The sequence below is a fragment of the Drosophila virilis genome, chromosome 3 (genome assembly GCF_030788295.1).
Source record: "Drosophila virilis strain 15010-1051.87 chromosome 3, Dvir_AGI_RSII-ME, whole genome shotgun sequence".
In the NCBI taxonomy this organism is placed as follows: Eukaryota; Metazoa; Arthropoda; class Insecta; order Diptera; family Drosophilidae; genus Drosophila; species Drosophila virilis.
Window position 1 is genome coordinate 1,829,100 of NC_091545.1, and position 16,376 is coordinate 1,845,475.

The 16,376-nt window shown below is 40.6% G+C and overlaps 3 protein-coding genes across 6 annotated transcripts in view; all 3 read right to left on the minus strand.

Moving 5' to 3' along the window:
- Positions 1-131: 131 nt before the first annotated feature.
- On the minus strand, positions 132-5,489 carry LOC6623137 (prominin-like protein). Its single transcript, XM_002046064.4, has 11 exons — positions 4,978-5,489; positions 4,765-4,912; positions 4,311-4,439; positions 4,067-4,254; positions 3,844-4,008; positions 3,057-3,187; positions 2,660-2,995; positions 2,517-2,593; positions 1,000-1,972; positions 561-703; positions 132-494 (listed from the first exon to the last, which is right to left on the minus strand). Exons 1-11 carry the CDS (start codon positions 5,309-5,311, stop codon positions 239-241), a joined length of 2,880 nt encoding a protein of 959 aa, XP_002046100.2. The 5' UTR covers positions 5,312-5,489; the 3' UTR covers positions 132-238.
- A 1,260-nt stretch (positions 5,490-6,749) lies between these two features.
- LOC6623143 (hippocampus abundant transcript 1 protein) overlaps positions 6,750-16,376 on the minus strand; it is a 37,191-nt gene continuing 27,564 nt past the window's right edge. The window contains exons 1-9 of one of the 3 annotated variants that reach the window (XM_032435555.2): positions 11,202-11,815; positions 10,641-10,856; positions 9,438-9,533; positions 8,851-9,375; positions 8,369-8,577; positions 8,211-8,297; positions 8,040-8,137; positions 7,707-7,973; positions 6,750-7,526 (exon numbers count right to left, since the gene is read on the minus strand). In XM_032435555.2, the coding sequence (XP_032291446.1) occupies positions 7,429-7,526; positions 7,707-7,973; positions 8,040-8,137; positions 8,211-8,297; positions 8,369-8,577; positions 8,851-9,375; positions 9,438-9,533; positions 10,641-10,856; positions 11,202-11,636 (2,031 nt within the window). In that variant the 5' untranslated portion in view covers positions 11,637-11,815 and the 3' untranslated portion in view covers positions 6,750-7,428. Of the gene's footprint in view, positions 7,527-7,706; positions 7,974-8,039; positions 8,138-8,210; positions 8,298-8,368; positions 8,578-8,850; positions 9,376-9,437; positions 9,555-10,640; positions 10,857-11,201; positions 11,816-16,376 lie in introns of those variants that run through there. The other 2 variants (XM_032435556.2, XM_015175542.3) reach the window with 2 other exon arrangements.
- Positions 11,955-16,376, minus strand: part of LOC116650813 (uncharacterized) — a 28,245-nt gene continuing 23,823 nt past the window's right edge. For both annotated transcript variants that reach the window (XM_032435554.2, XM_070207876.1), the window contains one exon: positions 11,955-12,174. The gene's annotated coding sequence lies outside the window, so the exon portion shown is untranslated. The remainder of the gene's footprint in view (positions 12,175-16,376) is intronic.

The following is a 16,376-nucleotide window of genomic DNA, read 5'->3' on the forward strand; positions in this document are numbered from 1 at the left end:
GTAAAAATTAGTTGAGAGCAATGCGAAGCTGAGTAGCTTTTACAATCAGGATTAACTCTTAAATGATAGTAGTAAAATTATTACTTAAAAATAATGCGAAGCAAAGTCTCCTAGTTTAAATTGTACACTGTTTTCTCTTTGTTCTTTTTTCCTCTTGATAGATACCCATTTTAATTTTATAATGAAAAGCACAATAACGACGATATAACATAACCTATAAAATAATATACAATCCATCCTAATCCTTCTTCCGTTTAACTGCCGGCGACTCTTGATCTGGCTTCGGTGAAACGGGACGGCTATTCGGCAATGGCTTCGACCGGGCCTCAACCGCTGTCTCCGCCTCTTCTGTGCTGGTGGTGGACTCCTTGGTCTCCAGATCGATAACAGCACCGCCACCACCGGGACGTTCGCAGGGGCAATAGGTTTGTTTCCCGCCGGTGCAGGTGATGATTGGCGGCGGCATATAGGGTGCACCCGTACATGTTGGGCAGCTGTTATCGGTTTGTCAGTTGTCAGCCATTAGCCTCGATCAAATTAAAGTAGCTAGGATAACTTACCCTCCGATTTGGGGCTCGGGCACAACGACTACGGCGACCGCATAGGCGTGCATTCTCTTCCACAAGCACATTAACTTATGAGCTACATACAGGAGAGGCAGCAGGAGCAGGGCAGCGGGCAGTATACCCATCCAGAAACCATTCTGCAAAAATTGTGGAGGATTAGTTCAGATTTAGATTATATATATAATATATATATATATATATATATAATTTATATCATGATGGCAAACAGCTTTTGACTCCAACTAGCTCGAGCGCGGAATACAAACTTGGTTCGTCTGCAACATGTTTGAGACCATACAAATATGTACGACTAGCTCGAACATGTGACGAACCAAAGTTCGAATCGGAAATAACAAACCGAAACCTTGATTTGTGAGTCGTGGTTGGGCTTGCAGTCATGGTATATCTAAAATCGATTTAAGAGCCTCCTTACAATGGGATCGACCAGGCGGTAACAGACCAGATCCACACCACGATAATAAATGTAGGAGAGTGGGGCACAGCGGCCAACTTTCCTGCTGCACTCGTCCATAATGCCGCGTATAAATTCATCAACCTGCTCGTTGACCACATCGGTCAGATTCTGTCCGAGGGAATTGATGAAATGACTGCCGCGACCTTTTAAAAAGTTTTCGGCACGTATGACAGCATTGGCCAGCACAGTTATTGAGTTGGTAAAATTGCGATTCTCGTACAATATGAGATCGTCAATCTTCAAGAGTTTCTGCTTCATCTTGCCCATGATTTTCAGTATCTTATCGGTCCATTCGTAGTTGTACATATCGAAATGGTAGGCTTCGTTTAGCAAGGCAATCCGGCCATATCGAGTGTATGAATCCCATCTACTATTGTAGTAGAGATCGTCCTGTAACTTTCTCAGAGCGGCTGATATTGTGGGCAAGCTCGGAGTCAGAGCCTGGCACATATTCTCCACATACAAGACGCTGTGGTAACCGGAAAGGTTGCCGGTGTGCGCCTTCTCCAATTTGATTCTTTCGTCTGAGGTTAGCAGATAAACAGTGGACAGATCCTCTTCGAATATTGACTCCTTTTTATCTTCTTCCTTGCTTTCGCTCATAATGGATATGCTTGTTAAATCCTCAACCCTATAAATATTGTTATGCTTGAGCAGATCGAATATTGATTGATTTTGGTTGCACGCCTTGATTGCCTTCGACATGTGCAGCTCTTCGCCAGTTTCCTCAACTTCGCTCGTTCGCCCCTCATCCCTGGCCCGAATTATGCGATTGAGATCGATGACCGCGTCCAGTTCCCGGAACAGCGCATTCTTATCGAGATCCCGCAGAGGCGCACAGGCGCCCTGATATGTCACCAGGCCCACCATGAAATAGAATAGCCCGATCAGCACAAGAAATGAGAATACGGCGAATATCAAGATGATGCCCCTATACAAAAAAAAAGCGTTATGCATAAATAAAAATGATTTATCGATAAAAACGATATTTATCAAGAGAGCTTCAATTCTATACACAGTGTCAAAAAGTTGGAAGAATTCTATCAATTTATATTAATTTTTCTTGCCCTCATCGACCCTGAACATCGATATATATCGACATGTACCAATAAAAATGATGCTTCGATAAGAACGATATTTATCAAGATGATGAACCTTTAAATTTGAAATTATTATCGTTAGCAAGGGAGATTTAATTCTGGTAGATAGTGACAAAAAAATGGAAACATTTCACAAATTTTTACAACTGCAAATTTTGTTTCCCTTGCGCTTATCGGCAGTGACCATCGAAAATCGATAATAATCTGAAAATCGATAGATCGATCCAAACCATATTCAACGCTCTTATCGATATTTATAAATTTGAGGCTTAAATTAGATAAGTACCCCTCTTCTAGCACAATATACCCCATTTTACCCTACGCTCTCACGCAGAGGGGGTTACAGGGTATACGAAATCGAACCAATTTACTTACATCAACAAGCATGTGGCTCCCGTTGGTTTGCTGCGCGTGCAGCCACAAATCAGGCCAACGGCCATTAGGATCACAATCTGAGACGAAATATCAATTGAGGATTTGAGCGCAGGATTCACTTTTAAATTAGCGTCGATATTTACCACAAGCAAAAATATGCAGACGAGTGCGTTAATATAGCTGCGGCTCTTGCCGAACTTTTCGTAGACATCCTCAAAGGACTCCGTGGAGCGAAGAGTTCGCATGTGGATGTCGCTGATCACGGACTCGATCGTCCTGTGTATATTTGCGGCTTGGATGCGGAACTTCTCGCGGCCCTGGTTGATGTCGTGAAGTAGCGGGGGAATCACTTGATTCATGGCCGTCTCGATTTTGCTGGCAATATCCTGAAAGCGCTCCAGCGCCTTTTTCGGTATTATCGCGACGTCGTCCTTGATGATCTGCTCAATGCCCTCCAGAAACAGCGTCGTGTTCGGCATCTGAAACCAAACTCAAAACCTGTCTCACTTGGCCACTATTTGAACAGAAGGCCAGACTTACATTATCCAAGTGCAGGCAACTCGAAGTATCAACGAATTCCAATTCCGAATTTCTTAAGAATTGTTTACACTTGTTATTGCTTATCAAATTGGAACAGGCGTAGTTCACGTCTCGCTTGGCGCCTCGCACACCTTCAATAAGGAAAAGCTTTTAAAGTTTCTAGTCGAAGTTGCCCAACTAGCCGACACCCTTCCTAGCTGCTAATGTAAACATACTTTCTTGATTATCCTTGGTATTTAGTGTCTGATCCCTAATGCTGGCAGACCCAAGGGCCAAAGGGCTAAGCTACACAAATTGGAACTATCCAATATTTCTCTAAACTAAATGAGAGTGTACTACATAACAAATTAGGATCTATATTTCGATAAAGGTTCGAAGAAAGTTATCGGGAAATGAGAATGCCGTATTTCCCCTTGTTTCACACTTTTCGCGAGATGGACCTTTTAACAACTTTGGTATTTATAGTCCGATCTTTATGAAACTTTTAGAATTAGATAGCGCATGCAAAAATACGTGTGTGTAAAAAATGTAAAATATTACTAATCTGTACGTACGATAAGAGAACCTTCATACCATATTAGATGCATCCAGCTCTAAAGCTATTCGAGCTAAGCTTAAGCAAGGAAGCCTCAAAACCGATTTTTATCGATACATGAGCTATTGGAAAAAGGAAGAATAACAGGAGACGATATTTGAAGTCTCGAAGATGTCTTAGAGGCGGACAGTGGGTCATGTTTAGGTCCAAGCCTAGGCTAGGCTTGCGGTATAGAGAAGAAGAAGCATTTACCATCGCGTAGCTGTGTCGAATAGAAGCGCAGGTCCTTGTCCAACGCTACCACCTGCTTCATTAGAGCTCTGGCCTCTTTCATATTATCGAAAATGCGGTCCAAATGCTCGATGGCATTGCTCTCGGAGGTATCCGCCAAGTCCAAGAATATGTGATGATGGGCATCTGTGGAGTTCATGCGGATTAGTTTTCATTTAGTATTTGATATTTCGGTGGGCTTTACTGTTTAGCATGTCGGTCAGATGGGCCTCCAGCTCCTCATAGTTGTAGACGAAAATGTGGTGAATGTGCGCGTTAACATCCTCCAGAAAGCGGCAGGTGTCCTCGTTGCCACGACGCACCGTGGACGCCGTCTCAGCCAGGCCGCGGTCCAGCCCCCGATTCGACGTGTAGCCAATGATGGCGCCAAGCCTGAAATACATATCAAGATTCAGTTCAGTCCATTTAAAATTTTCAGTTGCACCTACAAAATGAATACGAGCAACAGCGCCAGGATCACAGCACAAATCAGAGCCCTTCTCTTGTCGTTCGCCTCATCGCAGGGACCACATCCGCGTTTACAACGGCGACAGCAGCAGAAGCAACAATAGCACACGCTGCAGGGTGGAACAGAAAAAAATACTGTCTTCGGCTAGCCGAAGTTTTGATACCCTTCTAGAGACAGATGGCTGAAGATATATATATATATAGATATAAATATGATTTAGTATACTCTGTGTCAAACTTTGTGTCGAGCTGAGTGAAAGATAATCGAATATCTCACTTCTTGACCCATCTTTCTCATGTCATATATATATATAGTGCTATGAGCCGATTAAAGAGTTAGAGCTTGGCTTGCATAGAAAGAGACCGACGAACAAAACTACCCTACTCTCTAAAAGGGTATGAGTATGCCGAAATTTGGAGCTCAGATATACTCACGCGAGGAATGGAATCAGTATTATGAGAACTACTAAGATTATGACCCAGAGTATGAGCAAAAAGTATTGTCCCAATAGATCGCTCCAGTCGTTGTCGACAACCTTGGGACCCATCACCAGGGTATCGCCATTTTTCACCGCAAGATAGCCTGCCCGAAAGCGAAAGATTCAGCAAATCAAAAGTTCAGCCAAATGGTACAAATGGGGAACTTACCGCGCGGCAAGGAGGGCGTGTCGGTGATGGTGTGATCGAAGAAGAATTGCGAGAGATTGAACGCGGGCTTGATGTTCCAACTGGTGCGATTCAATTCGATAGTGTAACGAATTTTCGACTTGTAGACCGTCAGATCAGCTGATGGATAATGCTGCTGTCCCAGCTGTTCGTGCGTCGTGCCATGCCCCTCATTCGTATCGTGCCATTCCTCGCCAGCCCCCGGTCCGATCAGCGCGAACAGCACCAGGCAGCTAACGATAGCAACTACTTTAGCATATCGACTTAATTTAGTATAACCAATTGAATAGCGACGTGGCCGCGCCTCGACAGCCATGCCTCGTCTATTGCTTGGAACTTGTTATATGATGAGTCCTCACAAAGTGCTTGGGCACATGTATGGCTAATATAAACACATAAAATTTTGCTGCACATGCAGAAATTCACTAAACAGTGTCGCAAATTAGAAACGCTTTTAAATTGTAATTTATCCAAACAAGTGAAATGTATAAAATATGTCAAAAAAAGTAACTGATCAACTTGGCCCAGACTAGGCCAAAAGGATACGTGATGCCAGCTGTGGCATGGTTACAAAATTTCTATTTATGCAATGAGGCAACAAAATCCTTGTTGATCTTTGCTTTCTTTCAGTGTCTTACTGCTGTCTGAGATAGCTTCTGTTGTCTTCAGTACCACAAACTGATGTTATTTTCCTATTTCTTTTCATTTTTGGCAAAAGTAAATCTAATAAAATAATAATAAGACACTATACGAGTCCAACTTACCACGTTTCGTGTCTCCAGCTCCTATTGTCTTCGAGATATGCTCAGAAAAGGGACCTTCAATCGATATTTATCCATTTCAAGCAAATACGGCGTAACTGGCTAAGTAAACAGAGCTTGTTCCGCGTGCTCGAAAAGCTACAAAAGAAATAGTTACTCTAACAGATGGTTAAATCAATCTGTTCTAGATTATAGCTAATAGAAATTGTTAGTCTAACAGTTGGTAAAATCTATCTGATCTGGATTATATATATATATACACACACACTAGCTTATATGTAAACATGTTTTTAAAGATCTGAACAAAATCTTAAGCTGGCCGGCTTACAGCTTGTTGTTGAACCTTACAATATACATTCGCCTTTAAGCCTGGCTGCTTAAGATTTAATTAATATACAAATTGACTTTTTAAAATTAAAATTAAACGCTTCTTTAAACAATTTCATTGGTTACAGAATTTGTAAAATGCTTTTGTAGGATTTCATCAAACCATATCTTTATTTATTACACATTTGTTGTTGTTGTTGTTGTTGTTGTTCTTGTTAATAATTCTTGGTTGATTTGCTAATTTCACATCTTGCATTTTGTTTTAGTTTTTTTGTTTTTTGTACATACATTTAAGTTTTACATTATATATATATATGTATGTTAATATATACATATATTTATATAATTATTTATTTGTTATGCATGTGTAGAGCATAGCAATTAGTTTGTCATCTATGTTAAATAATTTACATTAGAAATTTGGTTTCAGTTTTACATTGAACTGCGTTACATTAATTGCGCTTCAAAATCAAAAATATATATTTAATATATATAAATATATATATTTATATATTATTTGCTGTGAAACTTTACAACTACTTAAGAGCTAGACACATACGCACTGGCTTATTTAATTATTCTGCCTAAGCCTTGATAGATTTAAAAACAATAATATTATTATGCGATTGTTTGTTGTTTTATCAAAATAAAAACTATTACACACAGTTAGCATTATTATTTATAGTATTTGTTATGAACTATATATTTGTTGTTGTTTCTTTTGCGACTCTCGACAACAGATCACTAAACATTTGCGAAGTAAAGCTGACTATTTAGTTAATACTAATTAATTAATTGTAATTATAATTTGTTTGCTGCTGAACAAAATCAATTGCTACATAATATATGAGGCCGCCTTTTTTTTTTGTGCTGCACTTTACACAAATAAATAAACAATAAGAATGTTATTTTTTTATTTGGCAGTTTGTTTATGTTTGTTTCTCGTTGATAAAAAACAACAAATTGTTAGGCTCAACGTTTTGTCACTGTGATGTTTTAAAATTGAATACCAAAATTTAACACAGGCTGCGTTTATAACTATTATTATTATGTTGTTTTGTTATGTTTTTTTTTTTGCGGGCAAGCGAAGTCCGTTCATAAATGATTTATGAAATTAATAATTGTACAATATTTAAATGTGAATCGGAAAGGCAAATCACATGCGGCAAGGAAAAAGAACAGAATTGACTTAACAATAACTTTTTCTGCAAATTCTAACTTTTTTTCTTTTTTTTTTTTTGCGTTTAAACTAAAGCGAAACTAGTTACAGCATTTGTTACAATTACTAAATCGTTTAATTTATTATAGACACCAGCTGTATTGACGTGGGGGAGGGCGTGGCAGACTAGAGCTGCGCCAGCGAATCGGAGCGTATCAGCGGCGCCAAGGAGCTGGGCACCTTGTGGCCCGTCTCGATCTCGTACTGGACATCGAGCGAGGCACCTGCGGGCAGCAGCCAAATCGAAGGGGAGAGACACAGAGATGTACAGATTGATTAAATTCGGGCTTTTAAAACACTTTTCAATTTATAATATATTGTTTGGATTATAAATTCCCCCCCCAAAAGAAGCACACACATATATTTTTATGAATTAACCCCGCTCTTATCAGGCTCATCCTTACGTTTCTTTTCCAGCACCGCCTGCTGGCTCTCGGGTATAAAGGCGGCCACGACAATGGCACAGAATACGCACAGAGCGCCAAACACAAACGGCGGTCCCGGCACATGCATCGATATCTTTTCAACGTTCGTCGGATGACTGTTGTTCATAATGGATTCATGATCGGGATTTAGATCAACATTGAACAGATAGAAGATAACACCAAATACAGCCGGGCCCAGGCCATTGCACAGGCCGCGCATGCCCGTGATCATGCCCTGCACAGCACCTAAAAAGGTAAACAAGAAGCGAAATGAGATACGATCCGGTGAGGATGTGCACATGTGTAGCTTACCTTGACTCTCGGGCGAGGCATACAGGGATACAAACGCGCTGATCGCCGGATAAGTAATCGAGCCCAGCGCGGCCACAACGCCCGCCGACCACATCATCCTGCAAAGAGTACGAGTTAGTAAATGTATCTAAGCTTCTTTCATGCCTTCTCACATCTCAGGCTTCGACTTACCACTTCTGACTGCCCAGGCCGTACCAAAGCAGTTGAACCAACTCGAGGGCTAGGCCCACAATGATAGTGCGCTTGGCGCCAAAGACTCTGCAATGGATAACATTTTTGGTTAACAAAACGAGCTCTACATTTTGTAGACAGTCAAATAATTGTCTCACTTCATGAACGAGCCCAGCGTTACTTGGACCGTAATGCTGAGTATGCCCACAACGGCTATAAAAATGGACACCTCAACATAGTTGAAGCCCATTTTCAGCTTGAGGTAGACAAACATGCACGAGTACTCGCCGGCCTCGGGCAGATAGGAGAGCAGCACAGTGAGGCACAGCATCAAGACTGTCTTATCTGTGCCAACCTTGCGCAGAGCCTGCAATGGAAAGACAGTTTATAGTTAAGTATTTTGCATTAATCGCATTCGTTCAGATGAAGTTCGAACATCTCAAGTCATCAACCATGTTCGAGCTACAAATAGCTATTCGACAATACAAATATGTTCGATTAGCTCGAAGCTTGAACCAGTCATGTTCGAGTTGCAAACAATTTAGTCGTTCGAGCCAAACAATTATTCAAGTACCCGAAATGCATTTCAACGGAGCTTAAATATATAATCATTCAAATAATTGCTAACATTTTAACTCACCAGAAAGGGATCGGCTTGCTCCCAGCTGATGGGTGCACCCCATGAGGCGGGTCGCATCTTTTCGGACAAGCTCTCCGGCACAGCGACTAGAATAAAGAATACATCCAAGACCGCAATGGCCGTGGACAGAGCGACCACCAATGCATCGCCGTACATATCCATTAGAGCATTGCCCAGAGCCGGCGAGATGACCAGACTGGCGGCAAATGTGGCTGACGCCAGGCCGTAGGCCTTGGAGCGCTCCTCCGGCGTGGTGACATCGGCCACATAGGCGAACACCACCGAAAAGGTGACGGCAAATGCGCCACTAATTGAGATCATGGCAAAGAACCACCACGTATTTACGCACATCAGCGGTATCGGCATACATGTAAAGAATACTGTAACTAATAGGAAAAATTTACGACCCCAGATGTCGGACAGGGCGCCTATCAATGGCGCCGACAGGAATGACAATATGCCCTTGATGCCCATCACCAGGCCGTTCATGAGGAACGTATGATCCGGAAATGTACGATTGAGCGTCTGAAAAGTAGATTCGTTTCATAAAAACGCTATGTTTGAATTATTATTAATGGTGCACTCACCGATATAATGGGCATGGTTAGCAGGCCCCAGGCGAAGAACTCTAAGAATATCACAACCAGCGCATGATGCACACTCGGCTCGCCAATTCCCGAACTCTGTGGGTTTACAGAAAATATCTTATTACGATTAATATAATTATTATTGTTATTATTATTTATTTATTATTATTATTATTTCTTATTATTATTAATAATAATAATAATATTATTATTATTATTATTATTATTATTTCTTATTATTTATTATTAATTATTATTACTATGAATATCGGGTAGATTTATAAGCTAAAAAATGGACTGTTTAATAGCACTGAGTGCTAAGGTCTTGGGCAAATGTTGCCGAGGATTTGAGCCCGGATTTCACTTAATTCTCTAGTTGACCATAAGAATCGAGTCATTTAAAGAACTCGTCTATTAAGGACTGGAAATGTTTTTTTTTTAATTATAATTAATAATAACTTACTATAAAAATATGGTAAACAGTTAATAATCTAATTAGAGCCAATTATTTGAACCTGCAATCTCTTTCTTAAGTTAAAAATAAAGCGTTTTTATTACAGCATACATATATCCCTCAATAATCACATATGAGCTACATTTATAAGCTACAAAGCTTACTTATTCAGATCATCGATACAAATCCCCTAAATTAGTCGAAGATTCGGACCTGTAGCCTCAATTTTCAGTTATTCAGGAAATAATTTTATTAGAACATGCATTGCTCTAAAATATTAAACTAACTTTTGAATGGCATTTTCAAGTATTATTCCCAGCACAAGCTGTGGATTCGAACCAGCATTACCTGCTTCAATATTCGTAAATATTCTTAATACTGCATAATGTCATAAGCTAAGTTAACTTAACTTTTAAATATCACTTATACATATAAACATCTAATGGAGCACAAAAGTAATGTGGGATTCGAGCCTGAAACCTGCTTCTCTATTATTTCGCATTCATAAACGTGAGTTGACATCACGTTGACGATATATACATACAGAAGAACAAGCAACAATTTGACGCCAATGAAATCGGAAACTGTCTAACTGCATGGGCAAATGGGAAGGGAGCAGCGACTGGGACTGGGGCTGAGACGGGGCTGAGACTGGGACTGAGATTGGAGCTACGCAATTGATTTGTTTGTCTTTCGATCAATTAAAACGAAAGTCAATTTGTACAATGGAATTTTCCCAGGGCACAAACCTTGCAACAGCAGAATTTACAGCCGAAGCGTATCCATTCGAAGAACCGATTCCGGTTTGGTGGCTCCGGTGGCGTTCCAATTGCGGGCTGCGAACGCATCGAAATATACGAAGCGGCCGACAGGGTGCGTCGATGTGTGCCACCAATCGATCTGGAAGCGCCCTGTGCTGTGGTCTCTGCAAACGCGGCGCTCGGATGCGCCGCATACCTCGATGACTGCAGGAGAGATGCCGGTGTAGGTGCATTAGCATTGGCATTAGCATTATTATTAGCATAAGCGTCTGCATTTGCATTAGTATTAGCATTAGCATCAGCATTTGCCTTAGCATCAACATCAGCATAAGCAATAGCATTTGCATTAGCATTAGCATGGGCATCAACATTGGCATCCGCATTAGCATTAGCATTAGCATTAGCATTTGCGTCAGCATCAGCACAAGCATTCCCATTAAAATTGCCATTAGCATTTGCATTAACATCAGCATCAACATTAGCATTAGCATTAGCATCAGCATTAGCATCAGCATCAGCATCAGCATCAGCGGCAGCTTTGTGGCTTACCGTGGGCACATTATCCTCATCCCGCAGCTCGCTATTGGTCGTATCAGCAATGTTGGAAGTCGATGTCTCCGCCGGCAGCTGCTGCTGCTGCTGCTTAAGCGTTGTGGCATGCCGCTTTACCAGCTGCGCACCGCAGCCACCGCTGCTGGCAGCAGCATAGTTGGCAGGTGAGAGCGGCAGTGAGCTGATCGTATCCGCGTCCGCAACATCTGCCACATCCGCGGTGGTGGGCGTGGAGCTGCTGCTGTGCGTGCTCAGCGTGTCCGTTAGCTCGCCCGCATCCGACTCATCCTTGATATGCGACGCGTTGTTGTTGTTGCTGTTGTTGGAGTTGGTTGTCAAGTGCTTGATCGCCGGCTCCTGCTCATCCAGCTCAAAGCTGCTGTCCGCATGCTCATTGGGTTGCCGCTTGGCCTGGCTGAGCTTGTTACGCATGCTTCACGCACACGCACGCACGCACGCACACACACGCACACGCGCACAGAGAGCGGCAGGCACACACTCTCTTGCTGTATACTCTATACTCTGCGTACTCTCTTGATGCTCTCAATCTTTCGCTCTCTATTCTGGCTCTCTATTTTCCTTCTCTGACTCCCACTAGGTCAGTCGCTGCTTTACACACAGTTTCCTTGGTTTGGCCAGCACACAAATTTCCATTGCCACGTGGTGTCCACAGTTGAGGAATCAGCTGGCTATGCTCTGCAACATATCAGATCAGAGATCGGAGATCGGATCTCACTGCGCGACTTTAACTGAGGGCTTTGCCTGTTGCCGTTGCCTCTCTCTCACTCTTATTAACATTTATCATTGATTTTCGACTGTTTTTTTTTTTTTCTGTGAGGAATAACAAAATAGTTCTTGCTCTTCCGATTTCAGGCACTTTTCCGGCTGTAATTACAGTTAACCGCGGCCCGGTTCAGTATTTGTTTTCATTTGAGGAACGCGCGAGATTTGCTTTCAGCTGCGAATCCGACTACAAAATGATTACAAACAAAACTTAATTACACGGCCCAAAAAATAAAATAAAAAAACAGTTGGCGAATTTCGTGCTAAAAAGTTGCCATTAAATTTACAAATTAATTGCCAAAGTGGGCGTGTCACGTCCCAGAGCTAGTCACTAGCTTTTCCAATGAGAAACAGTCAGAATTTTATTTTATTTTCTTAACTACCTGTTCCCAATTTGGGAACAACTTAATTTTAATAGATTTTTGGTTTCAATTAAAGACACAGAGAAAAAATTCTATCGACAAAAATACGTTTAAGAACTGCTTGAAGAAAACTATTTTTTTTAAAGTTACTTTCTATTTCAAAATGGAATTTTATGATTTTTTACTCTGAAAGTCTGTTAATTTAAGCAAATTGGGAGTGTCCAAATTTGATTAATGACGTCGCAAAGTATGCAATAAAATTAACTATTTAGATCTCACGATGAGTTAAGAGTCGTTATAAGTCAATTAAGGTTAGTTATTGTTGTTGTTAGTTTTTTTTTTTTTGCTTGTTTAACGTGCGAATGTTAATCAAAAATAGAAGCGGCGCATCTATAAGTACCAAAAAACACAACAATTAACATTGTTAAAAACAAAGCGAAGCTTGAAGCAAATCGCACGAAACTCAAATCAAATCAAATTGTCTCAAATTCAGTTGCTGCTCGTCATCAAAGAGAGCTTTGCTTTTCAACACAAGTTTGCCTTTTCAGAGAGCGAGAGAGAGAGAGAGAGAACAATCACCGTTGTTTTTCGTTTGTTTTAAAAAGGGATATTGTCACCACAGAGAAAACTCGACTCGAATGCAGCATTCGGCGTTACGTGAACCAGCTCCGAATACTCCGAAAGACAAGAATTTACGATATTTTTGCAAAGAGAGCCAAATAACTGCGAATCAATTTGAATTTATAAATTTTTTTGGTGTAGACAGTGTAACAAAGATGTGCTTCGAATTTTGACAAACGTTCAATTTTTATTTATACAACTCTGATGCTCACGAAAAAACCTTACAATTTACTCCACATTTATTTACAATACATTTCCGAACTGTTCTGAGACAAACATTCGGCGACGTCTGCTAGGTTCGAATGCGCGATGGGCACTGAGCGGCAATGAGCTTTCCGAAAAGCTAAGAGACAGACAGATAGAGAGCGAAAGGGAGAGAAAAGCAACTGAACAGTGTCTGGCTGTCTGTATGCGTGAGTGCGTGCGTGCATGTGTGTGAGTGTGTGTGTGTGTGTGTGTGTAAGTCTGTCTGGGTGTGCGTGTGAGTGAGAGCGAGCTGGCGCTTGAGGCTGCGCAGCGGACTTTATTTGCGGACTGAGCAAAACGACATGAAGCACACAAGAAAGTTCCAAATTAGAGGGAACAAATTGCCAAAAGGGTAATTTTTGTGGGTGGTGTAAGGGGGAAATTGAGCAGCCATTAAATATGTTTATGCGGGAGCGCTGACCAGTTGCTGCATACAAAAACGAATTAGCAGCCTCTTGTGAACTCTGATAGGAAATTAAACAGCGCTTAAACTATAAAACATGGCAAACGATCAAAACATTTATGAGCTGGGCCATTAAAAGCGTTTACAAGTTGACATAGACAATAAAAAAGAAAGTGCTTTAGTCGGGATTATACGACTAGCATTTACCCCAGAGTTAAAAAAGGGATATATTACACGAGAATATCTAGGACCAAAATATTAAAAACCAGGTCTCAAGATCGATTTTGATCGATAAATTGGAAACGATAAGAAATGTCGATTTAAAAATATCGTAAAGCTAATGCAAATTAAGTTTCTAACTTTATCGCTTCGATAACTCATCTGTGCTAAAGTAAAAGTTAAAAGAAACGTGCATTCCAAATGCCGCCCACAAAAGCCTAATAAAAATTAACATTAAATTGAACAAATGCTCTTGACACCAGATAAAAGTCATCAAAATAAATGTCTGACGCAGCATAAATCATGACAACGTGCTCAACCCCATGGAGATCGCGCGATCTACCCCAAAGCGGGTCAAGAGCAAACACAGCAGCTAAATAAGTGGAATGGAAGCCGGCCAAATAGTGGGAAAAGCGGGTTAAATAAACAAAAAGATAAGAAAAGTGTCGGAACGAAGTGGAAGATACTTTTGTTCTTGGACGCGTTATCTGAGCTCCAAACAGATACAAAATTCAACTGGGCTTTACTCTAGATATATGTATGTACATAAATATGATAGCGCGGCAAGAATTAGTTGCAACACAGAAAAAACCTTTCATAGGATTCGTTGGCAAAAGTGAAATAATAAATAATTTTCCATACAATATTCTAATTACATTTAGTATTTCACGTTCTAAAGACAGATGGCGGTAATTAAATATATGTATATAAGTATATTTAACTATATATAGTATATATATGATTAGCGGCATTTCGATTTTCTAATTTACTTCATTGTGTCAGCGCCTTATGTTAGGCCATAAGCTAACAGCACGGCGTATACGTAATATCAGACATTTTACCGCACATTTATCGTTAATTAATCTGCTGTCCAGACCCACACGTGTACTTCATATACCCTGTAAATGGGCTTGGTCGAGAGTGGGGACACTTAAGACTTGCCTATGTCAGCAATAAATTTCTCACTGTTTTGAATCGAAGTTCTAATAGTTCTTCAAGAAATATTACTTATAAAAACTTTGGATGATTTGATTTAAATCTAGTTTGTATTATAAGTATAATAGAAAACTTGCCCCGTTTCGACACAAATACAAACAAACTTCCTTCTTCTTTACCTCACCCTTAAGCTTATATAAATAAGAGACAGCAAATTTAGAGTATAGATTCAATTATATATATCCAATTCCTAGAATATTTGGGCATTCGTATATGCACACTTTTTTATGCCATATTTGAGCCTTGCAATTTTCACAGCGTTCGGCCTCTAAGCCCCGACGTTAATCAAGAAAACAAGCCAGCTCGAATGTCTGTCTTGTTTACAGGGTAACTGTCTGTCGACCAGCGCAGATCCTGCTCGATTTTGCATAAGTTCGCACACGCAAACGAAATTGTGAGTAAAAAAGGTTCGCCTGCCGAGGCAAGGACAAATTTTGGGCTCCGAATAATTGACATGCATTAAATGAGTTCGGGCAGAGAATTGCCTATTTCCAATGAAGTGAAGGCAAAGGCTAAGCCCAATAATCAGCCTAAAAGTATGCAGTCGAAGGCGAAGCGAACTTGAAAAGCAAAGTTAAAGTTGCCACAAAGTGGGGCAAGGCAAACACACACACACACACACACACACATACACACACAGAGCTGTCTGTTGTGGCTCAAGCTATTTGCTGCCAAAGTTCAATTAACGAGCTGCATTTAAAGTTTCGCTGGGCAAACAAATTTATGGAATGCCCAAATAATAATTAATTAAATATGAAGTGCGAACAGCAAAGGAAAACAAATTTCTTGATGGATTATCGAACATTTTCGTGTCGAATTATTGATAAAACAGAGCCTGTTGATAGCTCGGGCCGCACACGTGCCGTCTGCCTGTCCAGTTGAATGGATACCGAAACCGATTCTCGCACCATTGACAAACAAGACTCAAGGTTAGATGAGTGCAGCAGCCGTTGCAGCGCTTTTTTTTTTCGTTTATTTTTTTTTTTAGATTCGATTCAATGCAATGACGACAGCGTGCACGGCCACGCGACGTATACGTAATATTCGCCAGGAGCGGACTGAACGCCAAACGGGCCCATTGCTTAAAACGGGGGCTCAATTGGGCAGAAACTTAAAGGATAACAGGCGTTTTGCTTGATACTCCTCACAAAGAGTTAGCTAAGAAATCAGTTGGAACTTGAATACGAATAGTTATCCTAATATATATATTTATTTCTAAGACACATAATTCTAAGCACTGCTACAAGCTCATAAATACAGTAAGTAGGAGCGAGTTTTGTTAGCTTTCCTCGTGAGATATTTTTATCTATGTTTATATAGGATATTTAAGGCTACCATTTTGAGATGCATTTAGACCAACAATAATGTTGCCATATTAAGATTCCAAATTGATCCAGAAGCCAAACCATGAACAAAAAGACCAACCTCGTAAAAATCGAATGAGATTTGACCGAGTTCTAGGGGTGGGAAATTTTGACCCATGTCTATATACGAATCTTGGGGGTAAGATTTGGACATGAATTTCAACTAAAAATCGGTGTT

Coding starts and splice junctions, on each gene's coding strand:
- LOC6623137 (XM_002046064.4), bottom strand. CDS start 5,311: ATGGCTGTCGAGGCGCGGCCACGTCGCTATTCAATTGGTTATACTAAA. Junction 4,913..4,977: donor CACGCCCTCCTTGCCGCGCG/GTAAGTTCCCCA, acceptor GCTTTCGGGCAG/GCTATCTTGCGGTGAAAAAT. Junction 4,255..4,310: donor CTGTTGCTCGTATTCATTTT/GTAGGTGCAACT, acceptor TATGTATTTCAG/GCTTGGCGCCATCATTGGCT.